The 25,325-nt window shown below is 43.7% G+C and overlaps 10 protein-coding genes across 10 annotated transcripts; 6 read left to right on the top strand and 4 right to left on the bottom strand.

Annotated features, from left to right (window-relative positions):
- Positions 1–2,485: 2,485 nt before the first annotated feature.
- On the top strand, positions 2,486–3,844 carry V1516DRAFT_664188 (acyl transferase/acyl hydrolase/lysophospholipase; the record flags this gene model as incomplete). The annotated part of the gene is made up of 2 exons (XM_066920568.1): positions 2,486–2,633; positions 2,691–3,844. The coding sequence occupies 2 exons, from the start codon at positions 2,486–2,488 to the stop codon at positions 3,842–3,844; spliced, it is 1,302 nt and encodes a 433-aa protein (XP_066777261.1).
- Positions 3,845–5,609: 1,765 nt separating this feature from the next.
- V1516DRAFT_695751 (kinase domain-containing protein) lies at positions 5,610–7,079 on the top strand (the record flags this gene model as incomplete). Its single annotated transcript, XM_066924007.1, has 2 exons — positions 5,610–5,844; positions 5,872–7,079. The coding sequence occupies 2 exons, from the start codon at positions 5,610–5,612 to the stop codon at positions 7,077–7,079; spliced, it is 1,443 nt and encodes a 480-aa protein (XP_066777260.1).
- A 525-nt stretch (positions 7,080–7,604) lies between these two features.
- V1516DRAFT_674801 (26S proteasome subunit RPN7-domain-containing protein) lies at positions 7,605–9,277 on the top strand. Its single transcript, XM_066922146.1, has 3 exons — positions 7,605–7,764; positions 7,817–7,867; positions 7,961–9,277. The coding sequence occupies exons 1-3, from the start codon at positions 7,728–7,730 to the stop codon at positions 9,217–9,219; spliced, it is 1,347 nt and encodes a 448-aa protein (XP_066777259.1). The 5' UTR covers positions 7,605–7,727; the 3' UTR covers positions 9,220–9,277.
- Positions 9,278–9,332: 55 nt separating this feature from the next.
- V1516DRAFT_624049 (glycoprotease family-domain-containing protein) lies at positions 9,333–10,648 on the bottom strand (the record flags this gene model as incomplete). The annotated part of the gene is made up of 2 exons (XM_066919645.1): positions 9,333–9,567; positions 9,633–10,648. 2 exons carry the CDS (start codon positions 10,646–10,648, stop codon positions 9,333–9,335), a joined length of 1,251 nt encoding a protein of 416 aa, XP_066777258.1.
- Positions 10,649–10,678: 30 nt separating this feature from the next.
- V1516DRAFT_650822 (uncharacterized protein) lies at positions 10,679–11,968 on the top strand. The gene is made up of 2 exons (XM_066920253.1): positions 10,679–10,977; positions 11,028–11,968. The coding sequence occupies exons 1-2, from the start codon at positions 10,906–10,908 to the stop codon at positions 11,520–11,522; spliced, it is 567 nt and encodes a 188-aa protein (XP_066777257.1). The 5' UTR covers positions 10,679–10,905; the 3' UTR covers positions 11,523–11,968.
- A 71-nt stretch (positions 11,969–12,039) lies between these two features.
- Positions 12,040–13,591, top strand: V1516DRAFT_664183 (uncharacterized protein; the record flags this gene model as incomplete). Its single annotated transcript, XM_066920567.1, has 5 exons — positions 12,040–12,046; positions 12,101–12,194; positions 12,253–12,603; positions 12,650–12,723; positions 12,771–13,591. 5 exons carry the CDS (start codon positions 12,040–12,042, stop codon positions 13,589–13,591), a joined length of 1,347 nt encoding a protein of 448 aa, XP_066777256.1.
- Positions 13,592–14,633: 1,042 nt separating this feature from the next.
- V1516DRAFT_685485 (uncharacterized protein) lies at positions 14,634–15,889 on the bottom strand (the record flags this gene model as incomplete). The annotated part of the gene is made up of 5 exons (XM_066923620.1): positions 14,634–14,986; positions 15,043–15,155; positions 15,179–15,454; positions 15,641–15,713; positions 15,859–15,889. The coding sequence occupies 5 exons, from the start codon at positions 15,887–15,889 to the stop codon at positions 14,634–14,636; spliced, it is 846 nt and encodes a 281-aa protein (XP_066777255.1).
- Positions 15,890–16,993: 1,104 nt separating this feature from the next.
- On the bottom strand, positions 16,994–18,353 carry V1516DRAFT_624969 (uncharacterized protein; the record flags this gene model as incomplete). Its single annotated transcript, XM_066919688.1, has 4 exons — positions 16,994–17,617; positions 17,689–17,917; positions 17,972–18,147; positions 18,198–18,353. Coding segments are annotated over 4 exons (1,185 nt in total), but the record flags the coding sequence as incomplete, so codon positions are not given.
- Positions 18,354–20,584: 2,231 nt separating this feature from the next.
- V1516DRAFT_674775 (peptidase M24, structural domain-containing protein) lies at positions 20,585–22,464 on the bottom strand. Its single transcript, XM_066922145.1, has 4 exons — positions 22,275–22,464; positions 21,988–22,179; positions 21,211–21,927; positions 20,585–21,133 (listed from the first exon to the last, which is right to left on the bottom strand). The coding sequence occupies exons 1-4, from the start codon at positions 22,291–22,293 to the stop codon at positions 20,898–20,900; spliced, it is 1,164 nt and encodes a 387-aa protein (XP_066777253.1). The 5' UTR covers positions 22,294–22,464; the 3' UTR covers positions 20,585–20,897.
- A 317-nt stretch (positions 22,465–22,781) lies between these two features.
- V1516DRAFT_650810 (uncharacterized protein) lies at positions 22,782–24,687 on the top strand (the record flags this gene model as incomplete). Its single annotated transcript, XM_066920252.1, has 2 exons — positions 22,782–24,255; positions 24,337–24,687. 2 exons carry the CDS (start codon positions 22,782–22,784, stop codon positions 24,474–24,476), a joined length of 1,614 nt encoding a protein of 537 aa, XP_066777252.1. The 3' UTR covers positions 24,477–24,687.
- Positions 24,688–25,325: the final 638 nt, after the last annotated feature.

Genomic DNA, 25,325 nt, shown 5'->3' with positions numbered 1-25,325 from the left:
GAATACGCACGCACAAGCTTTGAATCTCGCCAAGCAGGGGAAGAAGCTTAGCTTGGCTTTCTGTGTTATTTATGAAATATGGATATATATGTATTTATGGCTACTATTGAGATTTGCATTTAAAATCAATATTTAATTGTTTGTACTTATGATTGGAGCAAAGGGTGACTTTTAGGTAGAACGGCGCATTCGGATCATTTATCCAGTTCTTAGTGTCAGCGATAATCTTTAATTCAATTTCCATAGTTCCTTGACATTTTATCTTACTATTGCCAACAGGTCCAATCATGATTACGGTAGTAATGAGAAAAATTAAATGAAGAGTTTTGATTTATTTTATATTTTATGTTGACTTCAACCAACCGATCTCTAGCTTGTATCTGTCCACAAACATCTGTGGGGCGTAGAAATATCCGATGAGTCTAAAAATCCAGTCTCAGTTTTCGGACGTTTTGAGTCTTTGGCTTTATGATTACGTAACGGTGGCTTGTAGCAAATTGGTTATGCTTAATGTGGTGTGCAGTAATAGTTATGCTTCAGCTCGAATACGGAGCCTAATTTATCTGGTCGGAAATTATTCGGCATAAGTTTGGATTAAAGCTGACCGGACTGGACTAGACTGGCTTGTCTTCGTCATTTTGGGAAGTTGCTTCAATGCGCTGTCAGTTCAATTCACAACACCAGTGTTGACTGTCAGGCTATGTGAGACAGAGCCATCGCTTAATCGAGTGAACAGAATCACAGCTTGTAGCCGAAACTAGCACTATCTCGAAGATGGTGAGCCTGTGTCTTTAGAATGTGCCTTTTAGGTGAAGCAACAATGCACCCAACCAAGTTCGATCAGTCTAAGTTTAAGAGTTATCACTTGATACCAAAGTCTGTGTCTAATCCTATTCCAAATGAACTAGCTACCTTGAGTAACCTAAGTGTCCAATGTTCTCCCAAGATATTGTGTTGCTGCAACTCGAGTATTCCCTCTATGCGCACTCTCCCCCTTGCTAGTGTCCCCTGAAAAAAACAGTAGAGGAGTAGCAAACCGGAGGTTTGATAAGCTTCTTCAATTTACAAGTATTTCACGAAAGAATGGAAGCAAGCTTCTTCTAGCTTGTCCGATTTGAATTTCGTCTGCTAAATGTGATCCAACGATACCCGTGGCTTCGGGTTCTAAGCTCCGGGTTCCGTGTTCCGGTGCGTCCGTCTCTAGACGACGAAACATAGCGATGCCGGGTGACAAAGATGGAAGAAAATCAGGAAAGGAGTAAACAAGTAAAATGAACGCCCGACTTCGTCTTCGTCTTCGCGCTTGGGGTCGAGAGGCACCCCAAGCAAAAAGACCTCAACTCCCTGCGTACGTTATATTCAATAACAAGGCTATCGGCAGATTTTTAGTGGGCGACGGCACATGTCTCTTTTGGTCTTTCTACGCTCACTAATTTTCCGCCGAGCGCCGACCGAAGCAGAAGGAAAGAGGAGCGGAAGGAGAGGAGGATGAATACGGCCGGGATGAGCTGATTGAAGCAACTCTAGCTCCAGCATAATTCACATATACGCACAAACACAATATCATACAATTGCTCGTTCATCTATTATCACCTGGTGACTTGGCAACCCATGCTTTCCGTCCCCTTGTTCCCGCCTGTAGCGCCCACAGTCCGAAATAGGACTGCAAGCAGACTACTTATCTCACCTGTCTTTGCCGGAAATGTATGGAAACAGAGAGCTGTATGCAGGCCGCTGGACCATCTTGTGTTTGGAGACTCTTACAGATCGTGCTTGGAATGGCGATTTCCGTTCCCCTCTCTGCCCGCAGTCGTCGTAAGCTAAAACGGATTATCCGCTGCTACCAAAGGTTTTCCAGACTTGCTTTCTCTAAAGGCGTAGGGGCGCGTGCGTGGCTGCTCTGCAGCACTTGCACGCTCTTTTCGGCTTAATAATGATTACTGTACACAGCTCGGTACGAGAACTGGAGTTGGAGTTAGCTTCAGCTGTAGCAAAACACTAAACAGGACAAGGTTATGCGTGACTGCCGGCGTAACAGTCAAAACACAATGACACTAGCCGCTAGTCCGCAGGCCAAGCCGACCGGACACAGCCCACAGCTCACATCAGCACGAAGGCGTGAGCTGGGACGAGCCCTAAACAGTGCGGCAAATGAGGCGCGGGTCAGATGGCCTATTTCAGGCACGCGAATTTCCAGCTCTCGCGAGTGACGTAGTGGCACCAATCTGCCTCTCGTTTTCGCAACCGTCAGATTAACGCGGCGGACGCGGAATTGCCGTATAGACTAAGCAAGCTCACTGTTATGCCGATCACTAATTAGCGTCGGCCTGGGACTACACATGATTAGTCATCACGTACTCAGCAACATCACGTGAATTGAGTAGACAATTGGAAGTCGAGATGGTATTGACTGTGAGTGTATGTGAGTGTAGGTGGAAGTAGCTAGCTATACTGGAGCAGATCCGCGACAATATTGAATTATGCTATGATTCGCCAGGCGTTGAATCTATCGCTGGTTGTAGCACGTTCGCGGTTTTTGATATCTAGGTCATATTCTTCTGCTTCAGATACATCCACGACCGCCTCAAATGATATTAGGAGTGGACATCCCGCACGCGTGCTATTCTTTCCTGGTCAGTAGTAGTTGGTTGTCGCTCGTCCAAATACAATCGGGATTAATCAGACCCTAGGCCAGGGAACTGAGAGCCCCGGGATGCTGAGTCCGCTGCTAGAGCAATATCCAAGTTCTACGCGAGAAGGAATCGAGGCACTTGGAGAGGTATTGCCCAGCTACACTTCCAAGCAGCTCAGCCGACTCCTACTTGGTCCGGCAGATGGATCATCTTTTGACGCAGCAGACCAGATGGCTGTCCACAAAACATCTTTTGCTCAGCCTGCGATTCTGCTCACCTCTGTTCTAATCTACAACGCCTATGTTGAGCGATTTGGCAAATTCAATAAGTCAGATCCGACGGGAATGAATCAGTTTATGATCGGTCACTCTCTTGGACAGATCACCGCGCTTGTTGCTGCAGGCTGTCTCACGCTCGAGCAGGGTCTCAAGATTTCAGCGGAACGCGGAAGATTGATGGAGGAAATCACTGGCGACGATAAACTTGATCCCAGCCACAACACAGGACTGGGCATGTTTGCTATTAGTATGCCCATAGCTAGGAAGTCTGCGACAGATGCCGTACCGCAGTTCTTGAATCAGACTGCTGTTGTAGAGATCATAAACAACTGTGCTGATCTGTATAAAAGAAGCTCTCCTGGGGCGGTGGCAGAAATAGCAAACATCAACTCGCCTGACCAGCTGGTCATGAGCGGCCAGCTGGAAGCCATTGAGCAGGTGCTTAGGATGGCCGACAGCAAGATCAATGAGCAAGCACCCAAAATGGGAACCTTGTTCCGACGGAAGAGACAGCTGCCGGTACGCATCCCCTTTCATTCCAGCATTCTAGAACCTATAGAGCCCCAGATGGACCTGGTCTTAAAGTCCATGGCCGGCGGATTCCGGTGTCCAGCAAAGACTTCTATAATTGCTAATCACGAGCCGACGAAAATATTGGCTAGCAAGGACGACGTTATTCAAGCCATTTTACAAGGATGCTACCGTCCGGTTTACTGGGATACGAGTGTTCGTGCGATCGTACACCGGCTCTGTAGTTCCAGCACGGCCGGCGGCGGGGTGCTCTGGTGCGGAATCGGACATGGCAGTTCTGTTACGGCCAAATTAGTCGACCGAACACTCAAGCAGACACCAGCACACGAGTCTCTAGTAGTATCTGTGGACTCTTCAGACTCGGCGAGCGACTGGAATTTACTTGTGTCTACGAATAGATAAGACGAAGAATAATATTTATCGCTATCGCTAGGGTCGGATCGGACTCAGAGCTAGAGCTAAAGCTAGAGGCATGAAAACGAAAGCGAGACTACTATGCTAAAATAGACTGGCTGTGTAGCTAGCTGTGTAGTGACAATGGACAACGCACAGGTGTCTGGCTTCCGCCGTACTTGAAGCTTCTCTGCCCGTGCTGCCGCACTTGTCGCGCTGCGCGCTGTCGCAGCTGTATACCAGTAGTCAGTCTACTTCTCGCTTCTGAACTCTGGGCCAGGCTCCACTTGGCAGAATTCGCACATACAGAGACAGACAGTGCAAGAAAAAAAAAACAAAAAGCCAGTATAATCAGTGAGTCAATCCAAGCGCGAAATTGCACAACAAGACAGCAGCTTTCAGCGTAGACACCCGTACTGGTCACGTCACATGCCCTCGTTTTCGGGAAATTAGCGGGTCAGAACACAGCCGCGCAGACATTCCTTCAGCTGGTTTGTCCGGCCGACCCGCGCAACTCTGCCGGCCAATTTCTCGGAGCCGCGAGGCCGCTCATTCTGTGCCACAATCGTCACGGAGTTGTATATTTGCGCCCGATCCGCCGCTTCCGCAGGACCGTAGCTACTGGCGGCGGTCCGCGCTGCTCTGCCTGCTCGTTAGCCAGCACATTAGTTAGCTCAACTCGAGATCTGTTGGATATTTCTCGAGATTTCTACGTCAGAAGCTATTGTTTATTTGTATTCTGCTGCCGATGTCTCAGCCAATGTTGTCTCCTGTTTTTTATTTTTTTTTGCAGGCTAAAATTGCGCTGCTGTCTCGCCCAAAAAGCAATTAAAAACTGTGTCCGTCCGGACGGTCTGCTCGATCTTTCCCGCCTTTTTTTTGCCTTGCCCTCGCCTCCCTCAACCCTGCCATACTTTCTTTCTTTCTCTCTTACTTCACCGCTGGCCTGCCCTTCCCCTCAACTTTACGCCGCCCCCTCCCGCCCTCACTTAAGTCATCTATCCTGCGAGTCCTCGTTAATTCTGCTTCAGTCTGAGCGCACTCAAGCCCCTCAGCGCTTTCACGCCCACGGTCGCACTCCTTCTCTATATCCTCGCCTGTTCCTCTCGACTCCCTTCCTCTCCCTCTCCTCTTTTTTTCTCCCTCTATAGTCCTTCGTACTCCCGATAGAGAGGTTTACCGTTCCATTATTTAGTTAGCTTTCGCTTGCAGGCTCTCGGCCTCTCCGCGTCCGCTTTTTGCGTTTGCGCTTTTGCTGCCTCCTCGAAGGCTAGCCATCTCTGTACTGTGAAGAAGAACAAGAAGAATCCCTTGCAGGTGTTTGCTTTCTATCTTCACCTCCGGCCACTCACGCAGGTTTGCATTTCATTTTTTCATCTCCATATCGTCTGCCGACCACAGAGCTCGACAGGTTTTTTTTTCTTTCTCAAGAATCGCCTTTGTCCTGCGAATAACGTTTTCTGTTCTGCTTCTACTTCCCGGGTTGGCCACAATGATCTTTTGACGCCGATCTGCCCAAAAGTTTTTGTCCTTTCTTTATTCCATTTCCTTGCTCTCGACTTTTTAGTCGGTGCTTCGACGCATTCGTCAGAGCTTTTCTGTCAATCTTCTCTGAACTCTCAGCGCTCTCTCCGCTGGAGATTACATAATTATATATAATTATATATAATTGTATATCTATATATTTTGCGATCAGCTCTGTTTGCATTGAACTCTTTTTGAAGACGAATTTTTCCTAATCATCTCTACTTTTGAGAGTAAGCATTGATTTATTATGCCCACTCTTTCACTACAGTCTACCATGCAGAAGCTTAAGCCTGACTCGGCCGCCGCCACTGCTTCCAAACAACAAACATTGCAACATCAGCAGCAGCAACATCTGGCCACGCCAATTACGGCTGCTTCTGCGGCCACATCTACAGCTTCTCTCAAATCTACAATTTCCACTTTGTCGTCTACCGCCCCCTCGACAGCTACTTCGCCGGTCACAACTCCGGCCGCGACAAATGGTCATCTACCTCCCTCCGTTGCGGCAGTTTCTTCTGCAGCCACCTCTAATTCGCGGAGGCACAATTCTGTTGCTTCTAAGGATGGCTGGGTCCGTTTCACAGTTAGTTCGGATGGTAGAAGCCATCAACATATGCTTAGAAGTTCGCGCCGCCAAGAGAAATTGTCAAACATGCTTCGTGAAATGCTTGGTGCCAAAAAGAAGGAAGCTCCTGTGTCGCCAGATGCTCCTTCTGTCAACTCCGGAACACCCCAGCAAGATGCTGCTTCCCTTTCTTTAGTGTCAACCTGGTTGCGCAATTCAGAGAAAGAAGGGACCGTGCCCGGAAAGAAGGATTCTCCTTTAGCTGCGTCCGCTTCTCTGGTTGAGAAGTATGGAAAGTGCCATGAAATTATTGGTCGTGGAGCTTTTGGTATCGTGCGTATCTCTCACAAGGTTGATCCAAAAAATGGCAAGAGCGAAAAGCTCTATGCTGTCAAAGAGTTCAAGCGCAAGCCAGCGGAGTCTGTGAAAAAGTATACGAAACGTCTTACGTCAGAATTTTGTATTTCCTCTTCCCTTCGTCACCAAAATGTCATCCATACGCTTGATCTCATCCAAGATGAGAAGGGAGAGTATTGCGAAGTCATGGAATTTTGTGCTGGCGGTGATCTGTACAGTTTAATTCTCGCCGCCGGTAAACTTGAAATGTCCGAGGCTGACTGCTATTTCAAACAGCTCATGCGTGGTGTTGTTTATCTTCATGAAATGGGTGTTGCACACCGTGATCTGAAACCTGAAAATCTGTTGCTCACTACAAATGGAGCTCTCAAGATTACTGATTTTGGTAACGGCGAGTGTTTCCGGATGGCTTGGGAACGCGAAGTTCATCTCACGAATGGATTATGTGGTTCTGGTCCGTACATCGCCCCTGAGGAATACACTGAAGATGAATTTGATCCTCGACCTGTTGACATTTGGGCTACAGGTGTTATTTACATGGCTATGAGGACTGGCCGACATCTTTGGAAGATTGCTCGAAAAGACGAAGATGATTTTTATCTTCGATATCTCGAAGGCCGTCGTGACGAAGCTGGTTATGAACCAATCGAGCAGCTTAATCGAGCTCGATGCCGCAATGTAATTTACTCGATACTGGATCCTCATCCTGGACGACGTATCACCGGCAAGCAAGTTCTGAATAGTGAATGGGGTCGAGAAATTATTGTGTGTGACGCTGGTGAAACAGGTCATTAGAGACCGAAAACTGTCTTGCCTCTTTTGTTTATGGGTTACGTCGGAGTTTTATTTTTGTTTGTTCTATTATTATTTTATTGTGCTCATGGTTTTTTGTAATGATCTCTAAGCATACTATGGAATTTCACCCACTAACCCAGAGATTGAATGTGGTTGACTATTGAATGCTGATTAAATATCGACTGGTATTCGTATTTATACATTTTTATTGATGCGTCTTTCTATTCATGTCGTTTTAGTCTTGTTTTATTATTATAGTCTGCTAGGTGCTAATTAGAGCGGATGTGTGTCTTATTTCTGTACGAAATTACGTTATGCACACAACTTTAACTTGTGTTCGCAAGGAACAAAAGTGACTGAAGCTTGGTTTAAGATTAAAATTAGGATTACGGGCGAAGATATTGAGAGCTCAAGAGAATAAAAATATAATAATGATTTTATGATGATAAACTACTTGCACTTTAGTGTAGATGTGTCGACTAGGGGAAAGGATTACGTGATTTGGATGATTACATGGTTGCTGGGAAAAGGGATTACCCGGAATGACTTGTGGATATCAGTATCAGATCTCAAATCCGTATTGACAGTGATCATTAGATGTGGGCTTCATTCTTGTATGAGTAGAAATAGCGTGAGATTAAAAGCGCGATGGAGATTTCTGGATCAAGGAGTGGTAATGTATCTGGTAAGTTGATCTGCGGAGGAAGTTTGGATATTATTTGACAAATCAACGATAGCTTCAGATTTGCCCTCATTTGAGCTGGAAACGTATATCCAGAATTATTCTGGTAAGAGTTTTTGTCCAGTCCAAAACAGATGAAATCTGTGCTGGTCTACATAGAACATGGGGATGGTCGTTGCTAAAGTATTGTACGTTCTAGGACGAAATGTGGTTGATAGGTTGATGTACATAGCTGAACATTGCCCCGGGTTAGCCATTCCTTCTCTACAATTAGCAATCAGACAATTAAAACAAACTCGAGATACAGCGCAGTATGAAGATGCAGTTGCGAAGTTGAATGTCTTAGATCCTTCCTCACTGGAGGCCACTGTGGACAAAGCCTGGCTTGACCGAACCGAGGGAGAGGTGCGAACAGAAGGAGATAAGCTTGAACTTGAATTGAAGAGTTACAAAAATAATTTACTGAAAGAAAGCATTCGAATGGGTAATGCGGATCTTGGTGATTTTTACCTTGAGACTGGCGATTTGGCGAATGCAAGCAAATTCTATCAACGACAGCAGGAATATTGTACGACTCACCAGCATTTTCAGGACATGGCAGTCAATCTTGCGAGAGTTGCTGTATATCGAAGAAATTGGTCGCTTGTGCATAATGCACTAAATCATATCGAGAAGCTTCCTACTACAAGAACTGATATCCAACCATTTCTTCAGGCAGTCCGATCAATATCGGCGCTGGCAAATGGTAATTTCTCCAACGCGGTGGATCTGTTTATTGGGCTGTCTCCAGACGCGATCAATAAGCCTAGTAAAAAAGTAGATAAGACTGGTCATGTTCACCCTGCAATCACTGATTTCATCTCAGTTGCAGACGTCGCAGTGTTTATAGGATTACTCTCGTTAGCCACTAAATCGCGAATCGAGCTGCAACGACTGGTTGACAGCAATTCTAACGTAAAAGACTATTTGGAGGCAGAGAGTCATATACGGAAAATCATAGACTCATTTCTCCTCTTCGATTACCGAACAATGTTCGAGACTTTGGAGAACTATCGGACTGACTATAAATTGGATTATTGGCTGGGACCTCATGCAGATAAATTATACATGATGATCCGTGAAAACTGCTACATTCAATACGTGCGAGGTTATAAAAGAGGTTATTTGGAGCGTTTAGCAGCCAGATTTGGAGTCGAGCGTGTTGCCGCCGAGGCTGATCTGAATCTATTAATCTCTTCCGGTAAAGTCACCGATGTTAAGCTAGATCTTCAGAATGATGTTTTTGTCGAATTCATTCGAGACGAGCGTACAGAGGTTTATGATCATGTCTTGAAAACAGCCGCGGCATATGAGCGTAATGCCAAACTGATGCTGGTCAATGTAGGTATCCAAGAAGGCGCTTTGGAAATAACACCTCCTTTGACCAATACTCGGTCTTCCACGTTAAGTAAAAACTAGGATTTGCTATATACATTTTATTGTACAAATATAAATACATATACATAAATACATATTAGACTTGTCGGTCTATCAAGGCCAGATATGCATGCTACTTCTTCGATTAGTGCCAACTATATTTGCCCGCCGACCATTTTCTTTGCCGCATCTAAATCTTGAATCCAGCCGGATGCATCTGTGAATCCATCGATGGACCAAACAGGAATTGCACACATGTCAATTTCAGAATGTAGCCCGTACGATTCCCATAATTCTATTCCCGCCCAAGCAATCATCTCCGAATTGTCTGTACAAAGATGCAGGGGAGGGAAATGAATGTTCCAAGTCGAACCTAACGCCGTCGTTAAGCTACATATTTGATTAGAATAAATATTTACATTAAAATCTTCCATCAGCAAATAAGAGAGACTTACGCCGATCGAAGGGCTCGATTCGAGGCCACACCACCAGAGCAGACAAAATCGTTCAAGGCTGGCTTAATCGAATCGGGAATTGCTGTCTCAATTGCAAAATTAACTCGCTCGATAACTTGGGTGAAAAAAGCATTCTGAATTTGACTAGCGATTTTTAAAATTGCACGATTAGATAACTCGACATCGCCAAATTCTGCCAAACCTCTGGCCACCATGACTTCATAAGAAGCGAAAGAAAAGTCAGGACCTTCTGGTCGACCGGGTTTAGAGCGCATCGGAATCGTAAGCTTGATCCCTTCTGCGGCGATTCGATCGTTTTGTATTTCGTCTGCAGTTAACGGAGGAAGCTGTGAATATTTTTCTGCTGCTTGCTCGAGAGATGGACCATAGCTATTGTTCTTGTACATAGGCAAGCCGAGGATGCGCGTACATTTATCAATGGCGTCGCCAATCGCGTTGTCGATAGTCTTAGCAATTATCGTATGCTTGATCAGCGACTCGGACAGAACCAGCATCGTGTGTCCTCCACTAGTTAGTAAGGACAAATAAGGAAATCTCGGACCCTGGAACCGTGCTACCTGTAGGGAAATTGGCAAAGGAAGTCTAGGGGTCAAAAGATGCCCAAGCATATGATGAACTCCGATCAGTGGTACATGCCATGCTAATGCGAGTCCTTTAGCAAGTTCCGTTCCAGAAGATAACGATCCTCGCATACCTGGTCCACGGGTGACACATATCAAGTCTGGCTTTATTGGTCGCGCCATCTTGCGTGAACTTACGTCGAGAACCTCTTGGATAACTTTTGACAAGTTCCGCTGGTGATGGCCAACTGCTTGCGCAGGTGCAATTCCTCTGAACTCTGAGTTATCTGCAGATCTTGTTGCCGTCGCCAGCACACTTACGGTCCCAGGACTAGTGTCGACGGCCGTATCAGGTCTTCTGTCGAGCAGGCATGCACAAGTATCGTCGCAAGATGTCTCTATTCCAAGAACGTAATATGACCGATATGTCACCATTTTCATGACTGATCGTGAAATACGGCGTGATCCCCATCGCAGCGGTATCAGTGACTTCATTGTATAATCTAAGTTCGATCTTGTCGAACTAGCGGATTGTACGGTGAGTAGGTTGATCCCACTATTTCGGATCGGTCTGGCTGGGAGAATACCTCATGACGCTTGCACAACATTCCCACTCAAGATATTCAGCAAAGTTCATTACCACAGGAAACAAAATTGCAATATTGCTTTCTTAAATAACTTCGTGCCTTATTATGCAATCGAGCCGTCGTCTTTCACCCGAGGAAGCGACGAAGCATTTGAACAACCTCCAGAATATCGACGAGGTAAGTGCTTTAATTCACTATACTATACATGCATACAAACACAGTTCTAGTCAATTGTATCATTACTATCATATGCTTCTACTTCGTTATCCGCATTAAATTCTTCGGGCGTAGAGCCAATAGAAGATGCGAAACAGAAATTCACAACCGATGTCGATCAGTTTTTTTCTTCTTTGGAATCAGTCACGATCGCCCTAAGACAGGAGGCCAAGGCGCTCCAGGATGCAGATATTTTAACTTCTCTTGTTAGTGCTAAAGCAGAATGGGTCGGTCGACAAAAGGAAATAGAAGGCGTAACTCTAGCTGAAGGTATACTAGATCGGCTGAATGGCAAAGTAAAAGATGGCACTCAGGATGTGGAACTTGAGGACGATGCAATCATGTCTGACCAGCTAGAGGCTCTTGATCAGTCGAGAGATACTGATACTATTGCTAAAGAGAGAGTTACAGAAGAAGATCAGGAAGGAATAGAACATGAAGCTGCAAAAATTGGACTCGAAGAAAATGAAGAAAGCAAAGATCAGGAAATGATTTCAGAAGATTAGATCTTAGCCATGTCTACAGAAGTTCTCCAAATAGCGTACCAAGACTGACAATCTGGGTTCCACCTAAATAATACTTATCTATTTCACTCGTCATGCGGACTAGTTGTGAACTAATTAGAAATCTAGTCTAGCTACTATACTTTCTCACAAATATTACAGACTTTCTCTTATATGCTGGTCATCAAAAGCGATACGTTTGTTTCGCCCTACATGTACTCAACTACATCTATCACAATCTATCACAATACTATAGACCCATTCGGCTTCGGTTTTTTTTTTTTCTGTCTCTGGTCTCAGTGACTTAGTTACAATTATTTGCTCGATACAACTTGGATTACTAGAACGACACCAATATTTCTCGGCATTTACCCTCAACCCTAGCCTGTAAATTTCCCTTGTTTTAAGACATGTTAGATTCTATTTGAAAGTCTTAACTTTTTTGGCTAATTTGAATTTATAACTATTCACTTTTTGTTCTTCAGCTCATAGAGTTTTTTATATTTAGCAAGAATTTACTATGTCTGGTAGGAAAATTTGGAGCATTCTACAACCAGATTGGCTTTTCTAATTTGGATCAGAAGCCGAGCCAGTCGACTCTAGAGACTTTTCACCAGATCAGAGCAGAGAAAATCTATCGGAAGATCCCGAGATAGTTGAAGTATCTGAGTTAAAGTGCGCCGATTCTTCATTATGTGACTAATTTTACGATTGGTTTGTTAACAAGTAGTAGTCAAGAGGCCGAGTATGAAGACGACGGCGAAGATGACCAGCGAGAAGATCGACCTCGATCTCGGTCTCCCTCAAGGGATCGAAGCGAGCAGAGACAGTATAACTCTAGGGATCGCAGAGATGACCGGGATGAACTGACTTTATTCGTGTCCGGAATCCATCCAAAGATTGACGAGGAGCAACTGAGAGTGATGTTTGATCAATATGAAGGCATTAAGTCAACAAGTATTATGAGAGATCCACATTCGAATGATTCTCGGGGATTTGGTTTTGTCTCGTTTGAAACATCTGAAAGCGCTTTGCAGGCCAAGCAAGGATTGCATGGTAACGTCATTGAGGGTAGAACGTTGCAGTATGTGATTTGAGTGGAGTAATCGGCTTTTGACTAATTAATTTAGAATCGAATTTGCAAAGAGAAATAGACCTCGTACTCCAACCCCTGGAATGTACCAAGGCCATGGTTCACGGAGAGGTGAGTGAATTTGATGGTGATTTTTATTTTACTGTTGACGCGTTAAGGATTCCGTGGCAGAGGCAGATATGGTAGGTATATGGACCGCCGTGGAGGTGGAATCCATACTCCACGCTTTCATAGTCATAACCAAGCAGAGTATCGATACGAGGATCGTCAGAACGGTCTAAGACCGACTCCATATGGTCGTCCAGATAGTCGACCTGAAGGAAGAGAGAACCTTAGGGCACCTTTGCCTGGGAGACTGGATCATGGGTATCGTGAGCGCGAGCCTGTTCGTCCAGGCTATGGCCCAGGACCTAGCCGCGAATTTGCTGAACGTACTTCTTATGGTCCGGCCTATGGTCGAGACTTTCGACGAGACTTTGATGATCGCCGTGAGGGTCAGTATCCGAATGACCGTCGAGAGTACGGTGGGACTGTATATGAGCGGCCTCGGTACAACGATAGAAGTGACTACAACCGTGAGCGCGATCCAAGGGTAGGAGGAGGTTATGAGAACCAACAATCTATTCCGAGTGGACAAGTTCCGCACTCCGGAGGATTTGAACGAGGATACCCACGACGAGGTGGATATAATGACCGTTCAGGGTTTGAGCGCGGGTACTCTGACCGGCCATATGCTCGCGGGCCTCCACCACCACCACCACCTCCTCAGGTCTCTGCACCTCCGCTTGGAGTAAATAGCGCTGAGTATTCTCGCGAAAATAATAGATATGACTCGCGACATGGATATATGAACCCGTCATATATGGGCCCAGGAGGCAGCTACGACAATTATGGGTCTACCAGAGGTCCGCCTTCGGGTCCAACTCGAGGAGGCTATGAATATCAACGTGGCAGAGGAAACAATCGAGGAAGATATTGATCAATAATTATAGTGGATAATTAAAATATCGATTAATTCTCAGTAACATTTCACAGTTTTGATTTCACAGAACCGCTAAAGTCAGCTGCAAAAGCTTTTTTTCAACTTACATTTATATCAATATTTTTTTAGATCTGAGTTTCCATTTCGTTTTCAATTATAGTTCTACTTATTTTAAAAATATTGTCAATTTATTTCAGTTTCACTTCATCTAATCTTATTTGATATATGACACAATAGTGCGATTAACTCTGAACTTGTATTTATCTCTTTCTCAGATTGTCTTGATCGTTGACTGTTACTTTACAATTCACGGTTGTCTTTTATGCCTGACTAAGGATTAGTGTTGATCTACTATTTGCGGTTTAGTGCTGACAGTTTTCTATGGACATTTGACAGAATTCATCCTGCACTTAAAGTTCATCACCTACAATTCACAATCTGCCATTTACCATTGCTTATTTGTCGTTACAGTTGAAGATGAATCAACTCGGTTCTATCTATAATCATTTGATATCTAGCATGGCATTAACTATTCTGCTGCTGCAATCTTGTAATTATTTCATTACAAATCGCACGCAACTTGACATATTATATTGATCAGTGTAGCGTTTACTGATCCAGATTCCTGATCATACCCCCTACATTCCGTAATATACATCCTATTTGATTCCTTTTTTCTTATTTGATTCCTGGTTCTATTCTATTCCCATATTACATCTATCTGTTTTTTTCTCGTGCTCCAACGTCATCATTAACATATATGTAATATTCTGTGCATCAACTTCTTTGGATATTAAAGACTTTCTAGATTATAAGCATGCCTTCTCTGTTTGCGCTGTAAAACAAGATTAATTGTATTTCTTCAGCAACAAAAATGCCAGCATTATCGCAATATCAGTAAATACACGAGTAACAGTAGCAAAAACGACTATAAAAATTCAATTTCGACTTAGCTAATGACACATATCATTCATACATCAATCACAAATTTTATAAAAAACGACTAGCTACACAATCACAGACAGAATCGCAGGAAAAATTACTCGCGATCGTCATATCGAGAATAATAGCCACGATCTCCTCGGTCACCTCGATCACCTCGATCATATCGTTCACGATCCCCTCCCCGCTCACGTCGACCACCGCCTTGCTCACCGCGATAGCTATCACGATCGCGGTAACGATCCTCTCGTTCACGATAACGATCACGGTCACGGTCACCACGGTCACGATCTCCACGATCACGATCACCACGATCACCGCGATCACGATCGCCTCTATCATAGTACCGATCTCGATCATCGTAATGGTCTCCCCGACGACGACCACCATCACGAGAGCGATAACGATCATCATAAGGACGTGGCCGTCTGGACCTAAAATTATCGTCTGCTATATCCAAATAAGTAATTTAGTCTCAACGTCAATTTAAAGTCGTTTCCACTTACTTCTCTTGCGGGAACCAAAATACTTTCCTGGCGTTGGCGAACGAGGACGGCTACGGCGAGCAACTTCAATACTAATGGGCAAATGTGAGGAAAACCATTCTTCCTGATACAGACTCGGCACAACATAGCAACATACTGTAAAGTGCGACCCTCGAGTTCGTATCCTTCAAGGCCTTTAATAGCTTCGGCAGCCTGCTCACCGGTCTCATACTTGATAAAGCCAAAGCCACGAGACTCATTGTTATGAGGATCTTTGACGATCTCGCACTTGACGATCTGGCCAAACGGCGCAAACAGCTCGTTCAATTGGCTCTCGCTAACTCTGTTACTCACACCAGAGACAAACAAATTGTCACCTGGGTTTTCAGATTCAAGGGTTGACTGCTGCTTTTCCGGGATCGGTACATCGGCGCTGTAAAAAAAAGAATGAGAAATTCGTCTTCAGTTTATCGATTGTAACCATAGAACAGGAATCGCCTCATTCTTCTTCACCACAAACTTCGCGGATAAAGCTGCGCGTGTCGAGAGTTCTGTCGAGAGCTTTCTTTATTCTGACTGGATCTAATGATAGAAAAATGTGGGGTTGAAAAACACATACACAAAATCCTCGTTCGACTGGCGATCGTCGACTCTGATCGGAGATGCTGTTCTGCGGTCTTCATATTCGCGATCTATTATTTTATTGGAAAATAAGTCAGGTCAAAAAATCTTTCTTGTCCGGGAAAAACATGCTGACACATGCTACTGCTTCTGCACTCTATCGATTTGCTTCGCTTCGATTCGAACACACAATGCGGATTGCCATCTCTAACTAACCATTTTCTCCAGATTCGTTTTCGTACTCCATTGTCAAATATATATCGTCTGCAGAACAATTTTATGGTCAATAACAATTAAAAATGTATCTTCAGTCAAATGATCGATTTCCGAAATGTAATACCGGCTGATAAATTGAATAATTCGCACCTGGTAGTTCGCTTTTATTCTTTGAACAGCATCTGCGGCAAAGATACTGCAGACTTCTCCTGGCTTACCCTCCCTGACTCCTGGCGGGGTCAGCATTTTCCTAATAGAGAAGATTTTATCATTCTGATAAATTCACAATTTTAATTGTACTTCGCAAAATTTATCTCGTCGATACTAATTGAAATGAATTTTATATTGCATATTTAGCATAATAATATTTGGATTCATTGCAAAAAATGCTAAGCGGTCTTTCTTGTACTCCTGGCTTCATCCTTGCACCGCTACCAACATTTCCAATTGAAATTTTGTTAACCTTTCATTTTCTTACAAGTAATAAAGAGACTAAATAATATTTAATATAAAATTCGACGGGACCGGCATATTCTGCATAATCATAGTTCTAAGAGCTGAAAATTCTGCAAATCATAATTCACGTGACTATTATTCCTATTTAGGATGGTCTAAAATATATATTCCCTGGTAGCTAGAGTCAAAATTGAGTAGGATCAAGCTTGCTTCTAGTTCTTTTCTTTGTTTACTCTTTTATGAGTTACCGTTATCAATCTTAATAATACAAATTCATTTGTTTACGAAACATTTGATAGTTATACCTAAAGGACGTTCATCGAGATGTAAACAATGTACATATTTACGCTTTGGTCAAGCGTGCTGCATCCTATTTTGGTCCCCTAAACGTATCTATTCGATTGCACCGAGAGATCTGTATTCAAATTCTTGTCCAAATAAATAAATTATACTCACGACCCATTCAAATACAATATCGCATAAAATCGAATCGAATGATATGCAATTGACAGAGAAAATTACTGCATTCATGCCATTCAAGCGAGATTAAACAATATCTCCATAGATCCAAAATAAGCAAAAAATGAAATCAATAAAATAAAATCTCAGTTAATATATACATATAAGCCAAGCCATGTGGGTCGAATTCAGCAACTGGAGTAAAAGTAGGAATTTGAAATCATGCTGATTCCAGGAACTCCAATAATGCAGATTTGCCTTTAAGTTTCATAATCTTCTGAATAGCAAGTAAGGAATCGACATCGTAATCGTCGTCGTTATCATTCATGTCAATATATTGATCGGCAGCTGCCTCTTCAACGTCGAGTGCTGCATCGAGCAATGCCGACAACGCCTGTCGACTCATAGCTTCTGTAGTATGGCTCTGATTCAAATATGCAGCATTCCGAATAAATTCTCGCTCTTTATATGGCAACGCGATGAGACGATCCAATTCTGTTAGTGACAACTTTTCTGGCTCTCGACGGCGCTCATGTGGTAATAGATTCACACGATCAAGAAAATCTAGCACTATACCCCTCTCCGGAAGCCGATATACAACACCGTTACTCTCATGCTCTTCCGTCAAAACGTACTTAGACAATGGCGTCTTAATCAGTGGATTCTCCTTCCAGCCGTCCATGAAATGCAGATGTTTCGCTTGTACTAATACTTCACTTCCAGGAGGTCCCGGTTCCTCTTCCTCCGATGAGTCGTTGTCAATCTCTATATCGCCGTCATTTGCAAATCCTCGTCGGAGACTCACACTAATCGTCTTTGAATTCCGCAAGCGGCGCTTATGGATCTAAGTATTTATTTTGTTAGATTTAGAACCTCACGTCAACAGACCAGCTACGCAATTGAAACATAACATACCAATTCGCGACCAATATGATTAGGGCATTGCCACTTTCGTTGCGAAACTAATGGAATAGCACTCATCGGAGGGTCCAAACAATCTAAATGCCAATGCAGAGGACAGTAGTCACAGCTAATAATCTTCTTGTCATTCAATGCCGATTTACCACATTTAAAACATAATATCGCTCTTCCGTTCTTGTCCGTCAATTTTAGTGGATCTGGTTCTTCTACAAAGCCACTCCGACTGCGTGAAACTCATTAGATGCTCTGTACTTCAATAACTCTTAAAAATACTCACTTTGACCGTCGCGTCTTAGTTTCCTCCGTGTCCTGATATTCACCGAAATCAGTCGAAGTTACACCTTCATATCGATCTCGTATTTCCCTAGGCAAGACGAAACATTGAGGATTTCGCTTGTTGAGCTGGTCAATCAGTTCTGAAAATAGTCCCCGAGGAGGAATAGGCGGTGGATGCTAGTGATATTAGAAAAAAAATGCAGGAGGCCCTTACATTGAAGACTTACTCGCTTGGCATAGCAGCTTTTACAAAACCATGACCCTTCGGGAAGATTATCTTCATCGAACGGTGGATCTGTACATGTGAAATGAAATGACTTTGGACATCCTTCACAGCAAAGAAATCTGCCTATTCCTCCACAAGCCGAGCAAAAGTCATCATTAAACTGCCAAATTAATCAGAAAACTGTTCAACAAACTAAAATATCCAAAGCCATACTCGTGTTGGATCGTCCACACTAAGAACAGCGCTTGCAGACGATCTAGTCGCTGATGCCAATTCAGACGCCACATCTGGAAATCCAAATACATTGTGCCTTTGTGCTGCTCTATTTTTAATTGGACTGCGAAAATATAGAATTAGTACACTAGCCTCTTTCTGTATATATTTCAAGTCGTAAACATACGATACTTTGACCCTCTTGGGCCGACGACGTCGCTCAGGTTCAGTTGGCTCTGGTGAAGGTGTACTTAATGAAATCCTTCTCTTATTAGAATCCTCATCAGCTATTGATGTTTCGTTTTGTCGACTTGAACCAGAAACTCCGTTCTCAAGTTTCAAATTCTCTGCACCCTGTTGTCCTCCGATTTTTAAAGTGAGAGACTGACTAACTGTAGAAGAAGAATGAGAAGTACTTATTCCTTCTTCTATGGAGATTGTTTCTTCTGTAGGAAAATTAATGTGATTTGAGCTGCGTCGGCTTTTCCGAGGCAAAGAGTCTTTGCCATCAGAAGCTGACAAAGATTGCAAGCTAGATTTTTTGGAGCCTTGCGATCGCGCATTACTCGGACTGCAAGTTGAACCTGCGCTATCTAGTTCTGTCCCTTGTTCTTTTGACGGACTCTTGACTGAAAGAATTAACCTCTGCTGTTTCTTCGATGACGGTGAAGACATTGAAGATACTGGTCTAGCTTTCATGGAACTAGCTTCACTTCGACCGGAGCGGGATCGTGAGACATGTAACTTTTCTGATTCCTTGCTTTCGGATTTAAGCATCCCAGAAGAAATAGCAGAGGACCGTCGCGAACCGTTATGACTAGGCTTCGTATTTGAAGAACTCTCACTAGATTTATTACCTGTCGCCGAGTTGAGTGGTTCGGATCCAGTACCATTGCCAATTTCCACATGATTCGAAGAGGGAGGGGTAGCAAACAGTCCTATACGCCGTGGTCTAAAATTTTTCTTGCCTTTCACCTCCGAATAATTTCCTGGAGTCAAAGGGGCAGTCATCTGAAATAGATTCTGTGAAGTAACAGGAGTTACGCGCAGAGTCAGAGGACGAATGGCATCAAAACCATATCTGGCTGCCGAGTTCCGAGAAACACTTTCTGAAACGACGTAATCAGGAAAGGACTGTTTGAATTTTGACCGGATTTTGGTTTCCAAATCGTTAGCATCAGAGCTTTCAATAGACATAGAATCCGAGAGCCGGTTGGATTTCGATCGAGCTCCAGGAGCACGACCATCAGTTGCCGAATCAGACAAGACAGCGACCATTGCGTCAATGTCCATTTCATCTTCATCGTCAGTAGCCGGCGTAACTGGCAAGTTTTTGAATCTATGTGTACCAGGATGAGACTTTTTTGATCGAACTTCATCAGCAGATGCAGTTTCGGTTTCCTCACCCGAGTTTGAGGCCCCATGATTTTTGAATTCCGGAGCGGACTTTGCCCGCAGACGAGAACGGGATTTGGCAGAAACTTTGGTAGATGAATTCTGTGATGTCGACTGTTTCTTATGATACCTTTGAACCTTCGCCGATGTGTCATATTTGCGAGACAATCTTTCACGCCTGGTGGGCACAAGATCAGCGGCATGTTCATCCTCGGACTGGCCCAATGCCAGTGCATGTTGAGACACGATGTGTACTGACGTATCAGAAGAAGAAGCCGGCGAGACCGCAGAATGAATCTGCGGTGAAACAGAAGAGGATACCAATGCCGAATCGATAGATTCAGAAAAGTCTGTTCTTTCTGAATGAGCAAACGATGAGTCCTTAGGTTCAGACCTTGGGCGCCGTCTACTCAGGCGAGAAGGAGGCGGCGGAATGCCTAGCGCAAACCCCCCGAGACCTGGCGACGGAATAACAGGATCTGGCTCAGACCAACTTGAAGCGCTTAACTTCGCGTCTCGCGTGATGGCCATGCAGAGCGCGCAGACTTCCGGACAAAAAAAAATAAGGATGGAAATTTGATGAGTGCTGCGATGATTCACTAGCTTGGCTGTGCTCACAGGAATTGGAAAAAAGAGACGAATAACTTTGACAAGCAGAAGTCAAAGTTCAACACGACCGACAGATTTTCACTTTTTTTTGACAGACAAAGACAGTACGATTTACTGTTCCTGAACGCGTAGAATGCCGCGATGTGAGTATACTGTCGCTATGTGAGGCGAGGTCGGGGATCCAAGGGCGTAGAGATGAGTGGACGGGAACGTACTCGAGTAAAAATGCGCCGCCAACTACGGGTGGACAGAGACAAAACACAAAACCAACATGAATACTCGAATAACGATTAAAAAATGAATCTTAAATCGCAAAATAGTTATTTACATGTAAAAGAATGATAAACTTTTGCGCGCTATACAACAAAGAAAACAAAAAAAAAACACACCAGCATCAAAGACTATCAGGTCGCCTTGAATTGTAGGTAGATCTAATCACCACACTATTCTAGACTACAGCAGGGAGTAACAGATAAGAATTGCTTTACTCAGCCGGTAATGTTCCTTCTTCCGGTTCCACAGCCTTGGCTTTCTTCTTGTTCGACTTTTTCTTTGTAGCATTAGTCTTCAATGGGGAAGCAAGAAGTTCAACTAATTTCTCATCTGTGAGCGATTTTTCAGTTTTGAATTTTGACAGATCTGGCGTCTTAGGACCTGAGATCATGGTAATACCATTTTTGGTCAAAGCTACAGTTGAGAAAAATTCAACCACATATTCTCCTAATACATGTTAGCGCTCTGTGATTCTGCTCTAATCTTAAGTCGTTCTCTCTTCAGACAGCCAAAGGGGCCCTTACCCTTCCGATCCTCGTATACATCATAAGGAATCAGGAGCTCATGTTGAGTGCATTCCTGAATTGCAAAGCGAGATTTTTTTTCGTCATTAAGAAGACGTGTCGTAAAAGGGAATGGTCCGAATCTTTTCTGAATGTCGGAAAATGTCGTTCGAGATGCCTTGAGCTTTAAACTGTAAGTGTTGTCGGTTTTCTTGTAGATCGTAGTGCGCTGTTCAGACTTTCTGACTTTACCCTCACCTGTCGTGACAAGAATGTCAACTCCATAGACTTCGCCCTCCTCGAAAGTGCAACTTTCGACGCCCTTTCGCTTTCCGTCAGAAGGGTTTAAAATCATCCGTTTAGGCCCATCAACAACATTACGACTCTGTTGATGAGAAAGCATGTCTTCAACAGCCTTGACACCAAATGCACTAGTAACAGCATCGACATTCTCAGTAAAAGTCCAATTTTCTGCACCGGCCTTGATTGAACGGAGAGCTATCTCAGATGCGATCCAGGCAGCGTGGAAAGCATCGGCAATGGGTCCGGAAACTACCTCACTTCCATCGACAATAATCGTATCGGTGACAATGCCAGCAAAGCCATCAATATGAGCTCCAAGGCTAATCTTAACCACATCGCCCTTGCTCAAAGTAATCGTGGCCTCGGGTTCGCCTGGAATAGGAGACAAGTGCGTGGCAGTGTTGTTTGGAGAAATAGCAGTCGGGAATGCGATTCCTAAACGTAGCATTCAAACATTTAGTCAAGTCAATACAAAAACATAGTAGTCAAACAAACCTTTGCTGATCTTTTTGCCTTTGTAAACTTTGCCGGTCTCTTGTTCTAACAGTCCATCACCGAGAACGCACAGGTCAAGGATCTTCGCACCATCTACACAAGCGGCTTTCACCGCTTCGATAACTTTGCTCGAGATGTCTCCCGCAAGCTTGTACTTGGATAAAGTATCTGGATTTGCGAGAGAGTAATCAACTATAAAGCAATGTTAGCATTGGATACTAATTGATCTATGAAAAAAATAGATCTGCCATGAGATCGACTCCAGCAACAGTTTGTCCTATACTGACTTTCTTCGTTATCGGCCATTTCTGCTTCTCAATATATTCTGTATTCTTTGGCCAAAAGCGAGCTCAAGTCCACAATTTTGTGTAATAAACAAGTTTTCCTTGCGGATAATTTCCTTCACATCGTTTTTTTGTATCAGCAGAAGTTCATGAATATTGATCTTTTCTCTTGTAAGCACAAGCTCCTCGTACTGTCCCGGGTAACACTTCGTCTTTGTGAACCCGGTCCTTGCTCATCTCAATACCTCCTCGAAGACCAAATAGGCACTGAGTTTTGAACAGACAGTTACAGTGGAGAGAAGAGTGCATAATAGAGAACCTAAGTCTCTTCAGATAATTTGATTGGTTCTAAACTCGTTTCTTCTTGTCTGGCCATTTATACAGCGAGATTTCGCTGTCGCACCCTGAGTGATTCGTGTACAACTTGTGTGTGTCTCGCTCTTTACGCAAAACCCCACGTTTCTCTGTTCCGCGCTGTTAACTTGTGTTGCTCCTCCTCTTCCCGAGCAAATGTCTGCTCGAGCGCGCCCGCCCGCAGTTGCTCCTCCAGGGCATGGCGCGGCGGCGGCGCCTGCGATAATTCCTCCCGGACCTGCCTCCGCGCCTCTGCTTGCCCATCAACAGCAACAGCTTATACATCAACAGAATCATCAACCGCAGCAAGCGTCGTCGTCTCCTGCACCCGCCCCACCTTTGCCAATTCTTGCATCAATTCCACATCCTGCAAGTCAGTTCAAACGAACCGAACAACTAAATTATGAACAGTACGTCACGCGTGATGCACTCCAAGCAGCTGCCTTCAAAGATCACACCGATCGCCATATAGCATTTCTCCGTCAAAAGAGGCAAGAAATCGAAACTTACGAAAGTTTTAAAATTCTCCGACAACAAAATCCTGGCGCTGTATTTGGTCAGGGCTATGCTGGATTTGGCAATGGATTGACTGCCATCAAGCCTGGTATAATAGGCACGCGCGATCGTCGTCGTGTTGGAAGAATGTCTCGTGAAGTTCGTATTTCACGAGAGCTGATGTCGCATCAAGCGACTACCGACGAACAATTGGTTCCTGTGCGATTGGATCTGGAATTTGATAAGACAAAAATACGTGACACGTTTACTTGGAATCTCAACGACAAATCAGTTCCTTTGGAAATTTTCGCGGAAAATCTATGTGAGGATTTCACAGTTCCGCTTTACCATTCTCAAACAATTGCTCGATCGATAGCTGAGCAAGTACACGAGTTCCAACCACATATTTTCGATCCGACTATTGCTAAAACTGTTGATCCGACGCTTCCTTATACAGCATATAAAGATGACGATATGCGGATTGTCGTGAAGCTCGACATCACAATAGGACAACATAATCTGGTCGATCAATTTGAGTGGGACATCAACGATCCACAGAATGTACCCGAGGAATTTGCTCGTAGTCTTTGTGAAGAGTTGAGCTTGCCGCCCGAGTTTATAACCGCAATAGCACATTCAATACGCGAGCAGGCACAACTCTACACAAAGTCGCTTCTATTAGTGGGACATCCTTTTGACGGTAGACCTATCGAAGATGATGAGATACGACGAGAAATGTGTCCATCTGTGACAGATCTGTTAAGGCCGCAGCACCAACTTCGAGATTTCACTCCCGTACTGTACGAGCTATCTGAGGCAGATCTCACGCGTGCTGATAAAGATAGCGAGCGAGAGAATAGATGGAAGAGGCGGCAAGGAAGATCTGTTGGGCGTCGTGGAGGGATTGTTCTACCAGATCTTCGAGAGCCGATGCGCACGTTTCGCACGCCAATAGTCAACTCTGTTTTACCATGTGCGATTGAGCGATCGCAGCCGACTCTTGTGCCTACAGCAATTTCCGAAGAGGAGCGAGTGGACACACCACACAGCTATCATCATGGTCCTGTGAGAAGGACGCGACATACGACGGGAAATGCGCATAGTACGCCGAGCCATAATCCGACACTAATTGCAAGTCCTACAATCGCAACTGCAGCGATATCACAAGGTGGATCAGTACAGCCCACGTCACCAATACACAATCCAAATGGTTTAGCGCCTTCTGGGTCGGCGAAATCTGCTCAGAGTCCTTTGACACCTGGTAAAGAAGTTGAGCGTTTAATGATTTGTTTGAAAGGCAAAAAAATTAAAGCATGGATGCTTTCCAATCCATCTAAGTTTGTTCCACTAACATAATTTGACTACATTTATCATATTATATTGTGTCTTATTTATTTTTATCTAAGTACTGGTATCATCACAGATGCAGCTTGTATGATAATGAATTTTTTGTGTGTGTACCTGTTTTTCGTTTTTCTGTTTTAGAGCTGATTTACTTTCTTCAGTGTTCCTAATCTGTATTATTATTATTATTATTATTATTATTATTATTAGTTTTAATAATTATCTACTTATTATAGTATTACCCGTAGCGAATTAAGTGTTCCAGAGTCTACCATTGTAATTCACTCTCCCCATCGCAAAGTTATTCCAATTTAAAGAAGGCTCCATTTTCTAGCCAGACACACTATTCCATCTCGTACTTTGTATCCGCTTGATGATCTATTTGTCAGAAAAAATTGCATGAAAGCTGCCTCAGCTTTCAGGTGGCTTAAGACTAATTTATCAGCCATAATTATATTGTTTCTTCATAGAGCATAGCCAGCCTGAGCACAACTAGCTGGGATTTAAGCAAAAGATATGAGTATTCCCTCTTAACCACGACGAAAAGACAAGTTTTAGTTACTTATTTTCCATCATAAATAATAATTAACCAGTAATCGCCCTCCTATCTTGGATAATATGGCATTCTCTCAGCTCAGCTGGAGAATCAAAAACATAAGACTTTATTTAAAATACTATGGTTCCTAGAGATCAAAGCTTTAAGCTGGAGTTAAATAGTAATTTTTTTTCGGGGTGAATGATATTAGAATTTTTGCTTGGCCTTAGAAAATCTATCTCAACTTCACATTTGAGTTTTCTTTTAGTATAATTCATTAGTGCAATAAATAAATGTATGTCTTCCATTCGCCCGAACAACCAATA

This window comes from Lipomyces oligophaga (genome assembly GCF_038497815.1).
Source record: "Lipomyces oligophaga strain CBS 7107 unplaced genomic scaffold V1516scaffold_4, whole genome shotgun sequence".
In the NCBI taxonomy this organism is placed as follows: domain Eukaryota; kingdom Fungi; phylum Ascomycota; class Lipomycetes; order Lipomycetales; family Lipomycetaceae; genus Lipomyces; species [Lipomyces] oligophaga.
The sequence above is the reverse complement of the archived record's forward strand: the minus strand, read 5'-3'. Positions and strand labels throughout refer to the sequence as shown.

Coding starts and splice junctions, on each gene's coding strand:
- V1516DRAFT_674801 (XM_066922146.1), top strand. CDS start 7,728: ATGGAGATTTCTGGATCAAGGAGTGGTAATGTATCTG. Junction 7,765..7,816: donor AAGGAGTGGTAATGTATCTG/GTAAGTTGATCT, acceptor AATCAACGATAG/CTTCAGATTTGCCCTCATTT. Junction 7,868..7,960: donor GTATATCCAGAATTATTCTG/GTAAGAGTTTTT, acceptor TGTACGTTCTAG/GACGAAATGTGGTTGATAGG.
- V1516DRAFT_650822 (XM_066920253.1), top strand. CDS start 10,906: ATGCAATCGAGCCGTCGTCTTTCACCCGAGGAAGCGACGAAGCATTTG. Junction 10,978..11,027: donor ACCTCCAGAATATCGACGAG/GTAAGTGCTTTA, acceptor ACACAGTTCTAG/TCAATTGTATCATTACTATC.
- V1516DRAFT_674775 (XM_066922145.1), bottom strand. Junction 21,928..21,987: donor AGGCAAAAAGATCAGCAAAG/GTTTGTTTGACT, acceptor TGCTACGTTTAG/GAATCGCATTCCCGACTGCT. Junction 21,134..21,210: donor TGTATACGAGGATCGGAAGG/GTAAGGGCCCCT, acceptor AACATGTATTAG/GAGAATATGTGGTTGAATTT.